This window comes from Galeopterus variegatus, unplaced genomic scaffold (genome assembly GCF_000696425.1).
Source record: "Galeopterus variegatus unplaced genomic scaffold, G_variegatus-3.0.2 Scaffold326, whole genome shotgun sequence".
Taxonomy (NCBI): Eukaryota; Metazoa; Chordata; class Mammalia; order Dermoptera; family Cynocephalidae; genus Galeopterus; species Galeopterus variegatus.
Genome location: NW_007726437.1, coordinates 620396 through 639402, shown reverse-complemented (window position 1 = coordinate 639402; position 19007 = coordinate 620396). Strand labels below are relative to the sequence as shown.

General features: G+C 31.6%; 1 protein-coding gene across 1 annotated transcript in view; it reads left to right on the top strand.

Moving 5' to 3' along the window:
• The window catches only part of FAM188A (family with sequence similarity 188, member A), an 88475-nt gene that overhangs the window by 10375 nt on the left and 59093 nt on the right, over positions 1 to 19007 (top strand). Inside the window, exons 2-8 of the mRNA XM_008567532.1 lie at positions 674 to 753; positions 4594 to 4654; positions 6372 to 6542; positions 9765 to 9816; positions 10743 to 10857; positions 13642 to 13715; positions 14769 to 14848. Coding sequence (XP_008565754.1) covers positions 674 to 753; positions 4594 to 4654; positions 6372 to 6542; positions 9765 to 9816; positions 10743 to 10857; positions 13642 to 13715; positions 14769 to 14848 — 633 coding nt within the window. The remainder of the gene's footprint in view (positions 1 to 673; positions 754 to 4593; positions 4655 to 6371; positions 6543 to 9764; positions 9817 to 10742; positions 10858 to 13641; positions 13716 to 14768; positions 14849 to 19007) is intronic.

The following is a 19007-nucleotide window of genomic DNA, read 5'->3' as shown; positions in this document are numbered from 1 at the left end:
GTTAATGAGATTTTACAGATTCCTAGCATGTTGGAAGTGGAAATGATCATTTTAACTAGAAGAACACAGAGGCCTAGGGAAGTGAAATGATTTACCCCAGGTTGTCAAGATAGTAACTGGATTCTCCTGACTTCTAGTCAAGGGCCCTCTTAAATACTTCCACTAGCTGCTATCAGTTAATGCGTTAGGTAGTATTTAAATTAGGATGAAGCCAAAGCACGTTTGCTTCTGTGACGCCATTTAATTTCTAGTTTATAGAACATGACTTAAAGATTGAAATGATAAAAAGGGTACTATATGGAAAAAGTCCTAAAAATTCTGTTTGAATTCAGTAAACTAGCCTTCCTTAGAGCAAACTGAATTATTTAAAATCCGATTTAGAGTCCTTCTACTAAAGTCCATACTTTATCCCCCCAGAGGGGTCCCTGGGTTGCAAAATTGTGTCTGTGGATCAATGTGTGCACTTATGTGCATTTGGGAGGGGGAGCATAGGTTCCATAGCTCTTTTCAAAAGGATGCTTTTTTCAAAACTTTAAGAACCACTGCACTTGACGACTTTTGGATATTTTGCTGCTGAGATAAGTGGTCTTTCCCAAAGTAAAGTGCATGAGAAATTCTTTTAGCTGCTAATTGAATTATATTTTTAATCGTTGCTACTTGCTTTCATTTTTAGGGTTTGTGTTTAGTGAATCAGAGGGATCTGCATTAGAACAGTTTGAAGGTGGCCCCTGTGCTGTTATTGCACCTGTTCAGGTAACATAGACTACTTTACCAACTCCATAGAGGAACGTGTTCAAACATTTCATAGTTTTTGTTTTCTAATGTTTGTGCTCTATATAATATGAGACATGATCAGTTAACTCTTTTGCTTATGTAAATTGCTATAAATATCCAAAACAAAAATGAATTCAGAATATGGGTGAGATGTACAACAGTAGTGTTTTGACTGTCTTTGTTTCCAAGGAAAAATAATAGGTGTTTCCTGACTTTCAGAAATTTAGGAATTACTGACTTTTACATCTTATGTAATACAAAGATTCTATTGAATGATAACATTTTATATTCTAGATACATACAATCATAGTAATTGTCTGTTTTCATTTGCTCTGTCTATAAAAATGATTTTCCTAAAAAGTTGAAGATGAGTTAATATTTTCATGGCCTAAAACTTTCTAAATTTTTAGAATAAGTATATAGTATTTTAGGCTATAGCTTTGGCCTTTCCAAGTAAAATGAGCAACTGATTTCAAACAGAATTTTAAAAATAAAAAAAGTTTTTTTTTTTTATTTTTGCACAAAAAATCAGATTTATCTAGATGGTTTTATTTGATTTTGAATCTTGATGTGTTACATTGTTTGAATTTCAAAGGCTGATTTGCTGTTGTCAAAACCAAGAGTTGCATTTTCAGTTTATTGTAATACTTATAATGTCCGTGAACAGCAGTATAACTTCAGAACTGTTATAAAAGCTATAACTTATTGTTTATGTTTTAATCATCACATTTGAAAGTACATATTTAATGTGGTATTTATGATTCATTGGGCATAAAGAATGCATTCCTAAACTGTTAGCTGCAAAGTAAATTTGTCTCTCAAACCTTATGCTCCATACACTTATATTATTCAAATTTAAAATGTATTTCCCTAAAGAAAAAAAAAAAATCCATTCATGGTTGATTCCAAAATATATCTTTTATAAGTTATTAGCCTTTTTCTTTAAAGAGTAAAGTTGATTTTTTTGTATTAGTAGAATTATTTAAAATATTAAGAAAAATTTGAACGTCTGAACCTTGCCTTGGAGTTCCTGAATATAAAGAACGAAATTTAACTGAATAACTGAGGCAAAGTTTGATTGCTAGTGGGAATATTACCTGAATTCAAAGATTCTTTGTCCTGTCCATATATGAATTAGATTATATAAATATTGCCCCTCTTGGTTAGTAATAGAACCTCTAGTGTTTTTATTGAAAGTCTTCGTGTATAGTTAAATGCAAGGTATATCATAAGAATTTCCTGTTTCATAAAATTTAGTGTATTTCAAAAATGGTAGTTATTTTTGCAAATGGGTTGCTAGGTAAAAAGGTCCGACTGGTTAGCTTAGCTGGTTAGAGCATGGTGCTGATAACACCAAGGTCCAGCATTTTATCCCTGTAGGGGCCAGCTGTCACAAAAAATAAAATCAAATAATGGATAATATTCAAAATCCTGAACCTATCCTAGTAATTTAGTTATAGTCACATAAATCTTTTCAGTCAATAAAATAATTTTATTTATATTAACATTTCAGGTGGGTTTTTTTGTCCTTTTTGAGACCGGCCGCACCGCGCTCAGCCAGTGAGCGCTGTGAGCGCACTGGTCATCCCTATACAGGGTCTGAACCCGCGGCGGGAGCTCGGCCCAACATTTCAGTTTAAAACTGAAATTTAAATCATTAAGAGCAATGAGGGAAATGAGCAAGTCCAGATACTAAAACTTTTTTAAACTATAAAAATTAGAACATGATGCTATTGCTAGAAGAATAAGCATAATAATGGAATCAAATAGATAATATAGTCATAGAACTAATTACATGTAACAATTTACAAGAATTTATCATATACCCTGATAAAGAAATAACTAGGGTCAATGGTGAAATAAAATGAAGTTTCATAGATGCCATTGGCATTGGTTGGCAATTTGAGGAAAAAAATGAGTTTATATCATCTTATATCATATACCATTATTCTTGGAATAATATTTAACCATAGGACAACTAAAAATTAATGTATTATTAACACTCTAAGAGAAAGAATGGCTTCCACACTCAGAAAATATTTGCAGGAAATATTTGCAATAAAGGGATATTGTCTTTGATATACACAGAACTTGTACAAATTGATTAGAAAAACATGAAGACCATAGTGGTGACATGGACATAATTATGCAGTAATAACAGGTGGAATGATGCTGTACAACAAAAGAATCAAGTTGTTCAACCTCACTAGGAATCCAAGAAAGTAAAAATAAAACTGTAACTAGATTCTATTTCCTACTTGTTCTGATCTTTAAATATAAAATTATAATGGCCAGAGCATGTAAGGGAGGGATGATGCTGACACATTCGTACACTGCTATAATTATATAGGACAAATTTGTACTTTGATTTTTGGAATTTTACGTTATAATAGAACCATAATATTGCAGATTCTTTGATGCAATAGTTGTACTTCTCTGAGTCTTAATAAGAATTATTAAGGAAATAAGGCTTAATATAGAAAAAGTTGTATTCAAGAAGTTCATATATTTATAGTAGCAGAAAAAATTTGCAAACGACCTAATGTACAATAATGTAATTTAAACATGAAATAATAGTTAAATAAATTTTGATAATAACTTGATAAAACAAGTAGTGATTATGAATTAATTAATTAAGTAATGACTCCTGTGGAAAAATGGAGAACAGCATATACCCATTATAGTTCTCACTTGTAATAAAATTAAAAAGTTATGAAAAAAGGACTAGAAGGAAGTATATAAAAATGCTAACTATGTTTGTATTAGTAGTGAAATAATGGATATCCCCACCTTGCTTCCAAAGTTTTATAATGTAGTTATACTACATTTAATGGTGGTGGTTTGGGGGAAAAGTCAGAAGCACTTGATGGTAGAATTTGTGGATTTCGTTCCATGTGAATACAATAGAATATTTAGTTTCTTCTTAACAAGAATCGATTGCTTATTAGGTACTAGGTACTGTGCTAAGTGCATTACGTAAATTTTTCTCATATAATCCTCGCTGCAACCTTTTAAAGTTTCTACCATTATTATTTTTAGTTAATAAAGTAATGGAACCAGGATTCAAACCTAGGTCTGTCTGACTGAAAGCAGTCCTCTTAAACTGTGCACTAATGCTTTCAAACACATGTGAGTAAGAATCATCACGTGAACCTGTTTTTTTTGGTTCCACCCTCTAGAGATTCAGATTCAATATGTGGAGCCCAAGAATCTACATTTTAAACAAGGCAGGTGGTTAGGATACAAACACCCTTACCTACGTTTGGAAAAGGAAGCACTACACTGAAATGCTTTCTATCAAATAATGAATGTAACATAGTTGACTCCCTTAAGGGAAAGGTTAGAAGTCAGTTTTTTGTTTCTTTTGAATTTTATACCTTTTTGAGCTAAACCAGGATGTCTCTAAAGAGGGATTCTGTGTCACAGATCAGAGCTAATGGAGCAGAACCGCTTTTGTATTTAGATTTCATTTACTCCAAGGAATCTAAGAGAAATATAGACATATTCCTGTTCTATAGGGCCTTCATTTTGTGAATAGAACAGTAAGTTTCTGTGATTTTCAATTATGTGTCTATTATTTGCATCAGTTCTACTTGTCAGAAAATATGCTTTAAGGAAGAATAATTTTATGGTTGTAGAATCAAGTTTATGTTAGTATATTCTGAGTAAATAACTATGCACAGTTTCCGTCAAATGTGAAGGAAATCCACTTGAAATGTTATAGAACTATTCAAGAGGTACAAATTAGTTTTTCTCATTTTAAAATAAAAGTATATGTTTATAATGCATTCTACTAATTATTGGTTTAATTTTATAAAGGCATTCCTTTTGAAGAAGCTCCTGTTTTCTTCCGAGAAGTCTTCTTGGCGGGATTGTACAGGTATGATAGCTGTCTTTTAGAACTTTTACTTCATCCTTTGTTTTAAAGATGATCTGTGCAGCATTCATTGTCAATAGTTTGATTAAAATTTTCTATCCTAAAAAGTAAACTATCAATGGGATATTTTTTTCTGAGGAGGTTTATTTTTAAAATGTTCCAAACAGTTTCAGGAACAGTAACTCCGATTTTTAAAATGTATATTTTCAAATTTGGTTTTCCTAAATAAGAGATACAGGACAAGATAATACAATTAAAGGAAAAACCTTTGGCCTCTTTCTAAAATATGGAGCATTTCCCAGAACTATTAAATGATAGCATACCATAGTCATTTATGTTTTTTTGTTTTATTTAGCTCTGAGCAAGAACTTGAAATTATCTTTGTGTTCCTACATCTTTTAGTATAATGCCTTACACAGTGCAAATACAACAGATAATTCTGAATTGCAAATGAAGTATATCATAGCTTCTGCAACATGATTAAATCAAAGAGTTTTATAGTGCTACCTGATAATAAATATTTGCATTGCACTTGACAGTTTACAAAGATCTTTCCTTTACTTACACAATTTCCTATGAACCTCATAATAATTTCTGGATGAAGGTAGGATATATTATAATCCCAGTTTTGTCTATAAGAGTATAAAAGCTTCCATTCCAAACCATGGCTATAGAATCTGCTAATGATTTTGAATGTAAGAGTTAACGTATCACTGTCATATATTTTTTATTGAATAATAGCTGAAATGCAAAATAAGTTTTTGTAGAGAAGAAACTATTCAAGAGATATTATTAACATGAACTTTTTATTAATAAAGTTATAATATTTCTTGCACAGAATATCACTTTGATAAAAAAATTGTAAAGCATTGTCATAAATTTCGTATAGAAATATCATAAATGCTGTGCTGGTTATAAAGTGAATGACACAGTTCCTGCCTTTAAGGAACTTTTAATCCATTAGGAGAGACAGAAACCTCCTTATCTCATAAAATTTTATACAGAATATGTACACCTCTTCTCCCCTTTTTTTGAAAGTTTCTTAATGTGGTACTACTTCTGGAGAGTAATACTGCTTGAAAAGGGGAGGGTGGCAAGGTTCAGGAGAAATGGTATGAATATTTTTGCTGTTTTTTAAAATAAAATTCTAATGCTCTAATCACTGCAATACAGTATCAGTAGCTTCTGTATTATGCAGCATAACCACTATGGCCTCTGCTAATGTAATAGATTGTGGTATTATATGTGACAATGGTATGTTATCTCATTGTTCTTATTTTTGTGGGACAGAATGATCAAAGACATTAGACTAATACAGAAGTGGAGGGAAAAAATAAAGGTCTCAACAGACCTGTACATTGTGCTTGGTTCTGCAGTAATGGCAACCTCATGTCTTGAACATGGATGATGTTACGTTGGCAATTTAAGAAAGAGATAATCAGTATCAGATTATTCCAAGTAGCATATTCTTCCTCATAATGTTTGATTCTACATTTTTCAGGTTTCTTTTTCTGATTGATGGCAGTATTTAAAGTGATCTTTTATCTCTCAAGCACATTGTTTTTCTAAAATATAACTTAAAATCTATTGCTTATGGATTTTTCCCCATTCTTAAAATGCTTGATTTTCATCATTAAATTCATACTCTTAATATTGCTATTCATGACAGATTTTTTTTTTCAGAGAAAACCATTATAACTTATACTTTGATTGTTTTTAGAGGAAGAGCAGAAGGAACTCCTTTGTCATACCTTATGTGATATTTTAGAAAGTGCTTGTGACAACTCTGGATCATACTGCTTGGTTTCATGGTTAAGAGGAAAGACAACTGAGGAAACTGCTAGTATTTCTGGGAGTCCTGCAGAGTCTAGTTGCCAAGTGGAACATTCTAGTAAGATACATTTTTATTTCCTGAAGTTATTTCTTATGCCTTTGTTTTAATAAAGCTATTGAAAATTTTGAAGAGAAACTATTTTTAATTTTTGTAACATAGTTTTTCTTTCTAGCTTAAGCCTTAATAATGAGCCTTAGTATTTTTCACTTCCCTTTTAATTATTTTAATTACTGGAATATCTCAGCAAAAACAAAAAAAAGGAAATGCTTCTCTAAAATAACCTTTTTAGAAAGAAGTTCTAGTTATCTTCTACTTGATAGCAATGTCTTTTGAGCTTTAGAACTCTTATTTAGAAAGTTTAAAGAACCTATTTATATGTTAGTTTCAAATGCCTTATTGTTTTTCTTTGGTATTGGAAAAAAAGGAATTTTTTGATATCAGAAAATTTCTAAAATATCTTTTCTTAGAGCAAAGATAGTAACATTTTTCTTCATTACATGCTATACATTTTTCTCCCAAACTTTTTTGGAAAGTTTAATATATATATATGGCTTATTTTAAGATAGTTTAATTATGCCTTAAGGTTTTCATATCTTGATTGAAGATTTTTCTCTTTAAAATAAATTAAATAACAACTCTTCTCATTATTCCTAAAAATTCATAAAGAAAATTCTGTAGTCTTTAACCTTTGAAAATTCTTATGTAATTGACGTAAAAACTTCCAGAGTGAACTAGTAAAATGGAGACTTCTGGTGGTATGGAAGCTATATAGAAAAGTTGGTTTTCTGATTTGCTTTTTGGGAATAATCTGTCCAGTAGGTGATTTTGATGATTGGTAGTCTCAAGTGCTTATAATAAGTAAGTGACTTATTCCACCTACAATGAATTCCCCTAACTATTATGTCTACTGAAATTGTCTTTAAAGAAATTAGATACCTGATTTCTAGAAAGTAAATTTCAATTGCTGTGGTATACATCTTGCTTTACAAATGGAATTATTGATAAGGCTGTTGTCTCCCTGGACTGAAATATCCCTGTGTTGTCAGTGTCTTCTCTCACCTATCTCTGTGATTAAAATGCCTTAAGCTTGGCATATTCTAATAGTAGTACATTTGCAAGAAATAATTTTTAAAATTTAAACAGTTGAATAACATTTTCTTTTCAGGCCTTTCAAACATAGCATCTGAAAAAGAATTTAACATTTTTAGAGTTGATAATGACACTTGAAGACAAATGGAAAATACTCACATGGATGATAGTAAAAAATGTCATTAAGATTGGTTCTAAAATATTTTCCAGGTTTTACTGGGTTGCATTTAAGCATGTTTATAGTTTTATTTCGGATGTTAAAATTTTGAGAGAGGAATAGTCAAACTATTTAAAAGGTGTTTTAAAGAATATGTGCTAAAAGCCGCTCTATATATTAATATGTGAGAAAATAATATCTCTCTATGTGCTTACTGTGGAATATGCTGTATATTCCTATACTGATAGGTTAAGTTGCTTTAGGTTAAATGGCCTCGTAGTGCATTAAGTTTGGTACCTCAGTAACTAATTTAGATGGGTATATTATATTGAATGCTCCCCAAAAAACATATTTTAGTAATTTTTCAGGTTTTTTTGGTGCCTAATTTTAAAAGTTGACATGAAAGAAAACTATACTTAATTTTTTAAAATATTGTGTACATTTGAAACTTTCTAACTGAAAATTTGAGAATTTACCTTAGATATTGATAAATGAACTGAACTTTTATTAAAACTTTTATTCCATATAACAATCTCTCACCTGTTCCTTCCTTTATTCCCAGCTATGTTCTTTTTCTTGTGTTTTATATTATCCACCGTCCCTGCCTGCTATAAGCTGTTTATTTTGCTTGCCTCTTTTCTTTAAATTACTATCTTTATGTCTACTTTTATAGTATACCCGCTAAAATTATTGGGATAATCAAGCACTGCAGAGCAGTTAGTACAATTTGGTGAAGATTAGGTGGAATTTTTATTTTATCCTGAAATTTTAAATGTAAAATATTTTTCCCTCTTGTTAATATTTCACTCTGTACAAACATTAATTTCATTGGCTTATGTGGTGTGTATAGTTTTGGCTTGTTGGTAGTGCACACTTGTTCACGCAGTAGTGAATACTCAGGTTCAATTTCAGTTTGTTTCCCACAAAAAACAAAAATTTATTTAAATTAATTCATTTGAACTTCTAAAGATCTTAAAAAGTAATTTGAAACATTTGAAAATTGAAACTAGGCTTTGAAAAGGTAGCATAATGTGACATTTTATACTGTAAATTTTTAAGATTTTGAATTCATAATGAATCAATTTCCTTAACTCACTAGTGAGAATTTATGTTTGAAAGTAATAAGATTTGCTTTATAAAATATATGTGAAATTGCTCATTGTGACGAATTAAAGTAGACCTTTTGATTCGTTTGTGATTTCTTTAAAGACTTTATCTTCCTGGAGCCAAGACTATCTTGCTTAAAGTGTCAGCTCTGTCGTTTATTGCCGTGTGCTCTTATTTGGATTCTTCTCTGTGCCTCAGGTTCCTCTTCTGTAAAATGGAGATAAGAGGGTTGTTCTGAGGATCGAATGAGGTTGAGGTCTACAGAGCACTTAGGAAAGAGCCTGGCACTTAGAAAAGTGCTCAGTAAACATTACCTTTGATTGAAATGCTTGCTTTGATTTCCTTTGGGTTTTTAAAATTTATGCTTGTACTGTATTAATAAACATAATCTAAATAAGTTACTGAAAACTTTTTAACAGTTATACAGATAAATGAGGAAGCAAACTTAAAGTTGTTGAACCTTTGTAGTTTCAAAGTGCTATGCCTTTTATACATATTTGTTTAATAATTAAGCATTAAACCAAAAGATTTTGTATTATAAAGGACGGAGACTAGCTATGATGATTTTACTTGGATCTATAAACTGAGAGATTATTTAAAAGTGCAGGACACATTACAGTGATGTGTGAAGCACTGATTGTCAATAATTTCTCATATTTTTTAAAGTATCCTAGCATAACTGAATTTAAAAGAAATGTTTGATCAACCTTCTACGTTCTCAGTATTATATCCATTTTAGTTATAATCATGGTAACTAAGATGTTGAAATATAAGTTCATGTTTTAGTAAAGTTGAAAACAAACAATTTTAAGGGAGTGAGGAAATAGGGAAAGTTTTGATTGCTTGAAAGTATTTACAGCCTGCTGTGTGTATCTTGTGTCATTTATTTGCCATGTGTAGTGCTGAAAAGTGTCTTTTATGTATAGCTGCCTTGGCTGTCGAAGAGCTTGGCTTTGAGCGATTTCATGCATTAATTCAGTAAGTAACATTGGAACATTTAAAATATTTACCTTGTGGACACATTGCCATTTTAAGTCTGTTCATACTGTGGAAAGGTTCTTAAATTTATATAGTACTGCACTACTTAAAAAAGAATTTTAAATCCATTAGCTGAAGATTAATTTGCTTTCAAAATTTAAAAGGAAGAATAATTTATAAATATATACTTAAACTGTTCTGAGTCCTAAATTAACTATCCAAATACACTTTTTAAAAGACATTAAAAGTTTTGTCATTGTTACAATGAAAAACATCATTTTAGACTATTTTTCTTTCTTGAGTGAATATAAAGGTTGTTGATGGGGAAAATACTAAAGTTATTTCTTATTTGCCAAAATAAGCTTTCTACAATTCTTGTTAAAATGGCCCATATTTTCATTAGAGTGTTTAAATGTTTTATTACAAAATAAAAGGTAAGGATGGCTATGTTGATAGACATTTGGTTTGAAATTTAACATTAATTTCTTTTAAAAGAAGCCACAAATGTATACCTTATCTTTAGCATTCATATATTTGTCAAATAATTTTCAGGCTTTTAAAAATAAAGTTTTCCTTGTTATTAAACACTTCTTTGAAGAGGGCTACTCTATTAGTAACTCTATTAATAATAATTATATATTATTGAAGAATTTATTGCTGCCAGACAGTTCACCTAAGAGATGAAGAGGTTCCCTGTGAAATGGGCACTTTATCTTAATGGTATATATTATATATAGTGATAGTAGTCGCAATAGTTTTGCTTTTAATGGCTAAATATGTATTTAGCCATTAAATATGAGACACGTACAAAAAATCTCCTGTTTGTATGTGTGTGTTATAATGTATAAGACAATTAAAAATTTTTCCCATTTATGAATGTAGTCAATCTCATCATGATACTAATACTTAATTCTTTTTTCCCCCAGAAAAAGATCTTTCAGAAGTTTATCAGAATTAAAAGATGCTGTCTTGGCGCAGTATTCAGTGTGGGGAAACAAATTTGGAGTATTGCTTTTTCTCTATTCCGTGTTACTAACAAAGGTTCGTTTAAGAAGATGCTGCTTCTGCTTTTTATTAATTTAGTGTAGTTCTGTTTTTTCCTGCTATGATGAGTAATGGTATCCCTCATGCTGTTTCGAAATCTCAGAATTAAATATCTTGTGCTGATAATAAGGAATTAACTTCTGTTTCCTCACCACTCATTGGTTATTTAGCCAGTTTAAACTTACTTTTATTCTGCTCTTCTGGACTACAGAGGTTATCGATAATGTTCTAATTATGAAATGCTGTCAGTTATGAATTTTATTTTCTTGGATTTTTGGCATCGTCTTATACTTGATCCCTTAATCTGTTCTTGAAGCTCTTTCTGAACCCCCACTCTCCCAGTCACTTTTCTGACTTATCTAATAAATCACCGTGCTAGTTTTCTTTATATAATGTCTCATGATTCTTTTTTTGTTTTGTTTCCTTTAATATCTTCATTTCATTCTTTACCTGTTTCTATACTTTTCTCTCCCCTTCTAAATTTTTATATTCCAGAAATTTCATCCCTGGGTCACACAGGCTTTTTCTTTTATGGATATTTCATTCTCTCAGCTTACCTTTATGTGGCTAATGTCAATTTATACATCTTTTACCCTTTTTTCCCAAATACCAATCTTGTATCTCTGGAAGCCAGTTAGTCTCATTTGAGTATCCTACTATATTTACTATGTCTGAAATCGAACTTCTTTCATTTGATAAATGTTTACTGACTAGTGATGGTCTGCCAGAGACTATGCTTATAATATGGTGTACATTTTAAAAATGGTTTCTATTCAGTATCGTAAAAAAAAATAAAATAAAAGAACATGTTAATTATTACTTTCATATGGCAGTGTATTTGGTGTTTTAGTTTTTGCAGTATAAAGCATGGTGGGAAAATAGAAGGCATGCCACTTTATCAGGTGAAGTCAAGGGTAGACTTTATATCATAGGGACCATTTGATAGCTGTAAAGACTTGATGGATGAGTAAAAGTTTTTTATATGGAAGAGCTGTGGGAAAATTTTCCAAGCAGTGGGAAGAGCCAATGTAAAGGCATAAAAAATTGGAGGTATAACACAGTTTGCAGAACATTTGCAGATCAACATTACTGCAGCATACTACACAAGAGGGGCAATTGTGGAAGATGAGATGGGGCACTATGTAAAGAAGGCTCAGAATATGAAGGCCTTTGCATACTTTGCAAAAAATGCTTTAGATTTCATTTGCTCAAAATTGGAACACCACAAAAATTTTGAACAGGGGAGTGATGAGATATTTTTGTTGATAAAGGATTCCTTAACTTGGGGTAAGAGTTGTGTTGGAGGGAGTCAGTGTATTGAGTATAAGACTAGAGTCAGGAGACTGGAGAAGTGCATATTGAAATAGGTGAAGCCTAAACCAGGGCAGTGACCATGGAATGGAAAAGAAAAGGAGCATGTTTAGAAATGTAAATAATAAGAAATATAAATATAAATAAATAAGAGAAAGAACCAAAGGTACCTGTTCTTTGTTGGGAATAGCAGTGACGGTGGTATCTAAAATGACTGGTTTCAGAGCTGACCAATTAGCTCAGTTGGTTAGAGCACAGTGTTATAACACTGAGGTCAAGGGTTAGGATCACTGTACTGGCCAGCCACGCACCTCCCCCCAAATAAAAATGACTGGTTTCTTATGAACTCTTCTTGACTGTCCGTTATTCTCCCAGTTTTTTATAAGCAAAGCTTTTGATACCTCCTCTGCCTCTTGTGTTTTACAGCCAATAAATCATCATACTAGTTATTCTTCCTTGAGCTGGTTTTTGAAATATATCCTTCCTCCCCAGTGATTGTGTCATTTGTTCATATTATTCTTTTTGATTTTATCATAGCCTGCTTCATATGTTTGTTACGAGGATGGCAAGCGCAAGATCTCATACTTGTTTCCCTCTTCAGTATTTAGGCACTCATTAAATATTTCGATTGTTGATTAATCATCTGGTTAATCCTTAGAAATGGCTAATAATGTGAAAGAACCAATGGTTAAAGTTATGAATAGCACAATGAATGACAAAATGAATCTTTGTCATTTTGGAATTGATGAAGTTAAAATACCTAATGCAAGGTTGTCTTGTATTTATCAAGTATCTGGAACTTTTGGAATTTGAGTGCCTTTTGGGGAGATTAAAAAGTATCAGGAAATTGGTTTTTGAGGAAATAAGAAGCTTTCTGCCCTACTAATTTACATTTTATTTTGTCAGTACACATTTGAATTACTAATGTTTGTGAGACAGCACAATCAGAAGCAAACCTTACATTTTCTTATGTATAGTTATACCTTTTTTGTATTTAAATTTATGTCTCAGTCAGAACCCATGTGTGTATGTATTTAGAACCAATAAGCTTTTAAATGACCTAAAAAAAAATCAGTTGCCTTAGCAGATATATTAGGTCTTAATTTGATTTTAACCTAGAGTTAAATGAATATTAAATTTGTATTAAATAATTTTCTCCCTCCTTTTCTTGAAATTGAAATATTGTCTCTCTCTACCCCTTAAACCAACATTTGATCATATAACTTACAACTCAATTAGTGTTCTTTACATAGAGCCCATTATAGAAAATAAAAGATATTCTTTAAAGAACTACTACTCACAATTATCATCTCAAATGCATGCCCAGTTCAAATCTGGGTAACTCTTTAGAAGAAAAGTTACTTCATTAATTGTATTTTACTAGTTTTTAGTACAAATTGATCAGTTTTTAAACTACCCTGATTTTTCTTTAGTTTTTAAAATAAGCCAGTGAATTTTTGGTTTCTTTAGGGCATTGAAAACATAAAAAATGAAATTGAAGATGCAAGCGAACCTTTGATAGATCCTGTATATGGACATGGCAGGTAATTAACTAAAATCTATTATGTCCTTATGTGGTCTTTAGTTTTTAGGAATACTAAAACATGAGATGAAATGTGACTGACTCAAATAATTTTGTCAGTTGTGTTGACAACATAAAGTGTATGGATTTGACCAATTTTGTTCTTTGTGCATTGCTTCTTTATGTTTAAATGTCAACATCCAGTTTAGATTTATGCATGTATCACATTTATTGTAGCAAATATTTTGTTTTAAGGTAACAATGGGGAGGTATTTTAACAAATTCTGCTTTGTTTCACTTATGAAATTTACTCCTTTTTACTTAGAAATAAATATATCCTTATTTGCTTATAAATGCTTTCCTACTTTATAACTTGTTACCAAAATCACTAAAACAGTGATAGTTAACCCATTCTACTATATGAGTCCTTTTTAGACCTTTCTGCCTCAGGGGTTAAAATTATCTTCTGTTAAAGACAAAATATACATCACTAATAATATGTATCTTGAAGATGATTATAATTAAGTAAATTATTGGTCTAAGTACCATCAAAGACAAAATATGTATTATTGATAATTATATATGTATTTTAAAGATGATTGTAAATATTAAGTAAATTATTAGTCTATCACTTAAAAATTATTTAAATATGATATCATGGATAAGGTTGTTAAATTTTTATGAATATATAGAACAGTAGATACCATTGTGGTGATACATTTAGTCATTTAGTGATACATTTAGCAAGGTGGAAAATATAAAATGGGGGCCGAGCCCACGGCACACTTGGGAGAGTGCGGTCCTGGGAGCGCAGCAGCCGCAGGTTCGGATCCTATATAGGGATGACCGGTGCACCACAGCGCTCACTGGCTGAGCGTGGTGCGGCTGGTCTCAAAAAGGACAAAAAAAAAATATATATATATATATATATATATAAAATGGAAAATGTATGGTTTTCCTTAACTTTGTTTCTTAAACAACATAAGTTAATGTAGAAAGTCATTACCATTGGAATTGCTTTATTTGAAAGGTAGTTTTATTCATATTTTAATCACTTTTTAACTTTTATTAATAGCCAAAGTTTAATTAACCTCTTACTGACGGGACATGCTGTTTCTAATGTATGGGATGGTGACAGAGAATGTTCAGGAATGAGTAAGTATATTCTTTATTGTGTTTATCTCTTTTATGATTAATATTTCAGTAAAATATGATTGATATTCATCTCTTTAAAGGCTTTACATTACTTAGAGGTTAAAATAAGTGTTTTCTAACAGAAGGATCTTTTACAGTTTCCAAGGTACCATAGCATTAAGAGCATAGATTTTAGAACCAGGCAATCTTGGGTTTAAATCCCAATTGTGTAACTTGAGTCAAGTTACATAACTTCTTAAGCCTGATATTGGGATTGTAGGACTAACTTATTAGAAAAAGTAATGCAGGTTGAGCATCCCTTACCCGAAAATCCCAAATACTCCATTCCTCAAACATTTTTGAGTGCCATCATGATGCTCAAAGTAAATGGTCACTGGAGCATTTCAGATTTCAGACTTTCAGATTAGAGATGCCCAACTGATATGTATTCTGCATATATTCCTAACATTCTAAACATTTCTAGTCCAGAGCATTTAGGGTAACCTAAACGCAACCTATAAATAGATCTCTTAACATATATGAACATAGTACAGTCATGCAGCACTTGACGATAGGGATACGTTTGAGAAATGCAATTTTGTCATTTTGTGAACGTCATAGTGTCATTAGGTGATTTTGTCATTTTGTGAACATCATAGAGTGTCCTTATGCAAACCTAGATGGTATAGCCTAGTACACACCTAAGCTATATGGTATAACCATTATAATCTTATGGGATCACTGTCATATATACAGTCAATTGTTGACTGAAATGTTTTTGTGTAGTGCGTGACTGTACGTATTTATCCAGAGACACTGTTTCATTCTTTGCTTGAAGTTGAGGAGAATTACAAAGTATTGTGATGTGAAATATTTGCTTGGAGGGTCTAGTGGTGTTCCTATGTTACTTTTAATTCTCTTTAAAATACTGGGCAAATTTAATGACATCTGAGACTTTTAAACTACCAACATTTAACTACCATTTCCATTTCTAGTCTCAATTATTTCTTTCTTATAGCTTCATATGTTGCCAGGGACATTGAAGTAAAACACATTTTGGCCAGTTCATTGAGTTAAGGAGAGCTGATATATAACTCTGCATAAAATTCCCTTTAGTTTATTCTGGGTCAGTCTAAATTCATTTATTTACTTGTTCAACTTACACTGAATAATTATTATGTACTCCTTACTGAAGTATGTATTCTAAGTCATGAAGCTCCATAGTTTCTACAGTTCAAAGGCAAGTGTGTTTCTTCTATAATTTCTTCTAATTTATAATTATATAAAACTGTCATCAAATGACAGAGCAAATATTATGATTGATAAAATATTAGTTAACACTTTTTGCTCCCATTTAAATGATTCTTTGTCTTAAATTCAAATTTTTTTTAAATTTTAGGAATATGTGTAGTTAATTAACAGAAACATAAAAGGATATAATATTAAGGAAAAAAATCAGTAAGAATTATGGAACTTTGGAATAAAAAAGCACCATAGCATAATCCAACCCTTCATTTTACTGTTTAAGAAATTTAAGAACTAGCTACTAGTGATCCCAGTGCATGTTTCCACACATTCTGCAGATTCTCTCAAGTCCATCCTACTCCCAAAACCAGAATACTTTTTCTATCTCCCTAGGCCTTTTCTTCACTCTACCTCCCATAGGCTCCATAGGCTCTTCTTCTTGGCATGAAGTTGTTACTTCCTTTACAGAACATGTTAGTCAATTATCTAAGTTTTGGTTCTTGGTATATATAAATTCATCCTTTTCTATTTCTTGAAATATTTCCTTTCAAGGCTATCATCTTACTGTGAATATTTTTTAAGTGTAGTTTAAAAGTCAAAACTAAGCAGTGACTTTGAAATATGTGTATTAGAAAAGTAAAATAAGCAGGGTATATTTCTTGCATTTTTCCTCAATCTTGAAGTTAAATCGTCACCAAATTTAAAGTAAAAATTCATACATTCATTCAACATTTATTGGATTTATTTCCTGCTTTGACAATATGATAGCAGGTATATAATACATAGAGAAAAATTATAATTAGATAGTCATGAGTTTTAAAATGCTTAGGCAAGGTACTTTTCTTCTCTTGACTTCATTTTCTTTCTTTATAAAATATGGAAGTACATGTTGAATATCCGTAATCCAAAAATTCAAAATCCAGAATGCTCCAAAATCTGAAACTTTTTGAGTACTGACATGGTGCTCAAAGGAAATGCTCATTGGAGCATTTCAGATTTTAGATTTTTGGATTAGGAATGCAGAACTGGTAAGTATAATAAAAATATTTCAAAATCCAAAAAAATCTGAAATGTGAAACACTTCTGGTCCCTAGCATTTTGGATAAGGGATATTCAACCTGTAAGGGTTGTTTTAAAGATGATTTCTAAAATGCCTACACTGGCCCATAGGAAGAACTCATTTTTCCCTCAAAAGATTATGTGCCTAGTTTAGGGAAACAGAACATGTGCACAGACAACTATGATGCAGAATACAATGAAGCACGTTGAAATAAAGTACCATAGATGTTCAGAGGAAGGAGAAAACTTTTCTTACTATGTTTATGTTGGGATAAGTGGAGAGACTTTAAGTAGGAGTTAACATTTTAATGGGGCCAGTTGGAATGAGCAGGTGGACATTTGGAGGAGGGAGGCAGAGCTGTCTAAATAGAGCAGTGGTTCCTAACCGTGACTACACATCATCACTTGGGGAACTTAAGAATATATGAATGCTCAGACCCCAGCTGAGAACAATTAAGTTAGAATCTGTAGGTGGCAGGGCTTAAGCATATAGTTTAAAATTTTCCCTAGATGTTTCTGATGTGCAGCCAGGTTTGATAACCAGTGGATTAGAGCATTGTATTTGTGAAGGAGACTAGTAAAGTAAAGATTATAAACATAGAGTGAGTAAGAACACGGAGACTTTTGAATGCTTAGAAGTTTAAACTTCAGTTGGCAAGCATAAGGAGCAAAGTCATTAAAGGCATTGAGCAGAGAAATAACATAATAAGACTTGTAAAATAAAAACATTAATCTGTCAGTTTGTAGAATGTATTGGAGTAGAATGACCAGTTCAAAGCCGTAACACAAGTGAGAAGTATGAGATGATAATAGAAATGGCAAAGGAAGAGGAAAAAACCTGCAACTAGTAATTATGTACTTGTGCTAAGCAGTATGTTTTGGATATGTATCTTTTTAACCTTAAGAAAACTGAGGCTTGGATAAGTTAGTAATTTGCCCAAAGTCAAACAGCCAAGGCATAAGCTAACTGGTCTTTTGACCACACCCAAAGCCTGTGCTTGTTCCACCATAGCACATTCTCCTGCTGTATCCTTCTGCCTCTGTGTGAGAGTGTACAACAGCATAGAATCTCCAGGATAGAGCAGCTAATTAGATACATGTGCATAAGGTACAGATAAAGAGTAGGTTTTCAAAAAAAGCTTGTTGTGTAAATTACCATAAAACATCACGGTAAATTGCTTAGAGGTACTTTGTATGTTTTGGTACAGGAAGAAAACAATCCTTGTCCTCAAGTGTTTGATTTTCTTTAAAGAACAATTACAACTATTGATGATTGATAAGAAAGTTCATAATGCAGTGGTGGCAAACATTTACTTAGTAGTGTTCACTTTTCTTCAGTCCTTGATAAATATCTATTTTTTCCATTTGCTCACTTCATTATTATAACTATCCTGTATTGATCATTCCTGTTGTACAGATGAGGAGACTGAGTTACAGAATGATTAAGTATCTTGCTTAATTTCATTCAGCTTAGTAAATAGCAGAACTGATATTTGAACCACAGTAGTGATTCCAACTTGGGGTCTTCAAAAAGTTCATGGAAAGATTCGTATTAACTTCTATTTTTCCATGAACTTTGGTTTTTTTCCCTCGCAGCTGGCCTCCACAAACTTTTTTTTTTTTTTAATTTTTATTTTGTCAATATACAATGTAGTTGATTATTATGGCCCATCACCGAAACCTCCCTCCCTCCTTCCTCTCCCCCCTCCCACCCAAGAATGACCTTTCCGTTTGCTTGTTGTAACAACTTCAAAGAATTGTAGTTGTTATATCTTCTTCCCCTCTCCCCCCTCCGGTCTTTCTGTGTGTGTGTATGTGAGTGAATTAATTTATTTATTTTTAGCTCCCACCAATAAGTGAGAACATGTGGTATTTC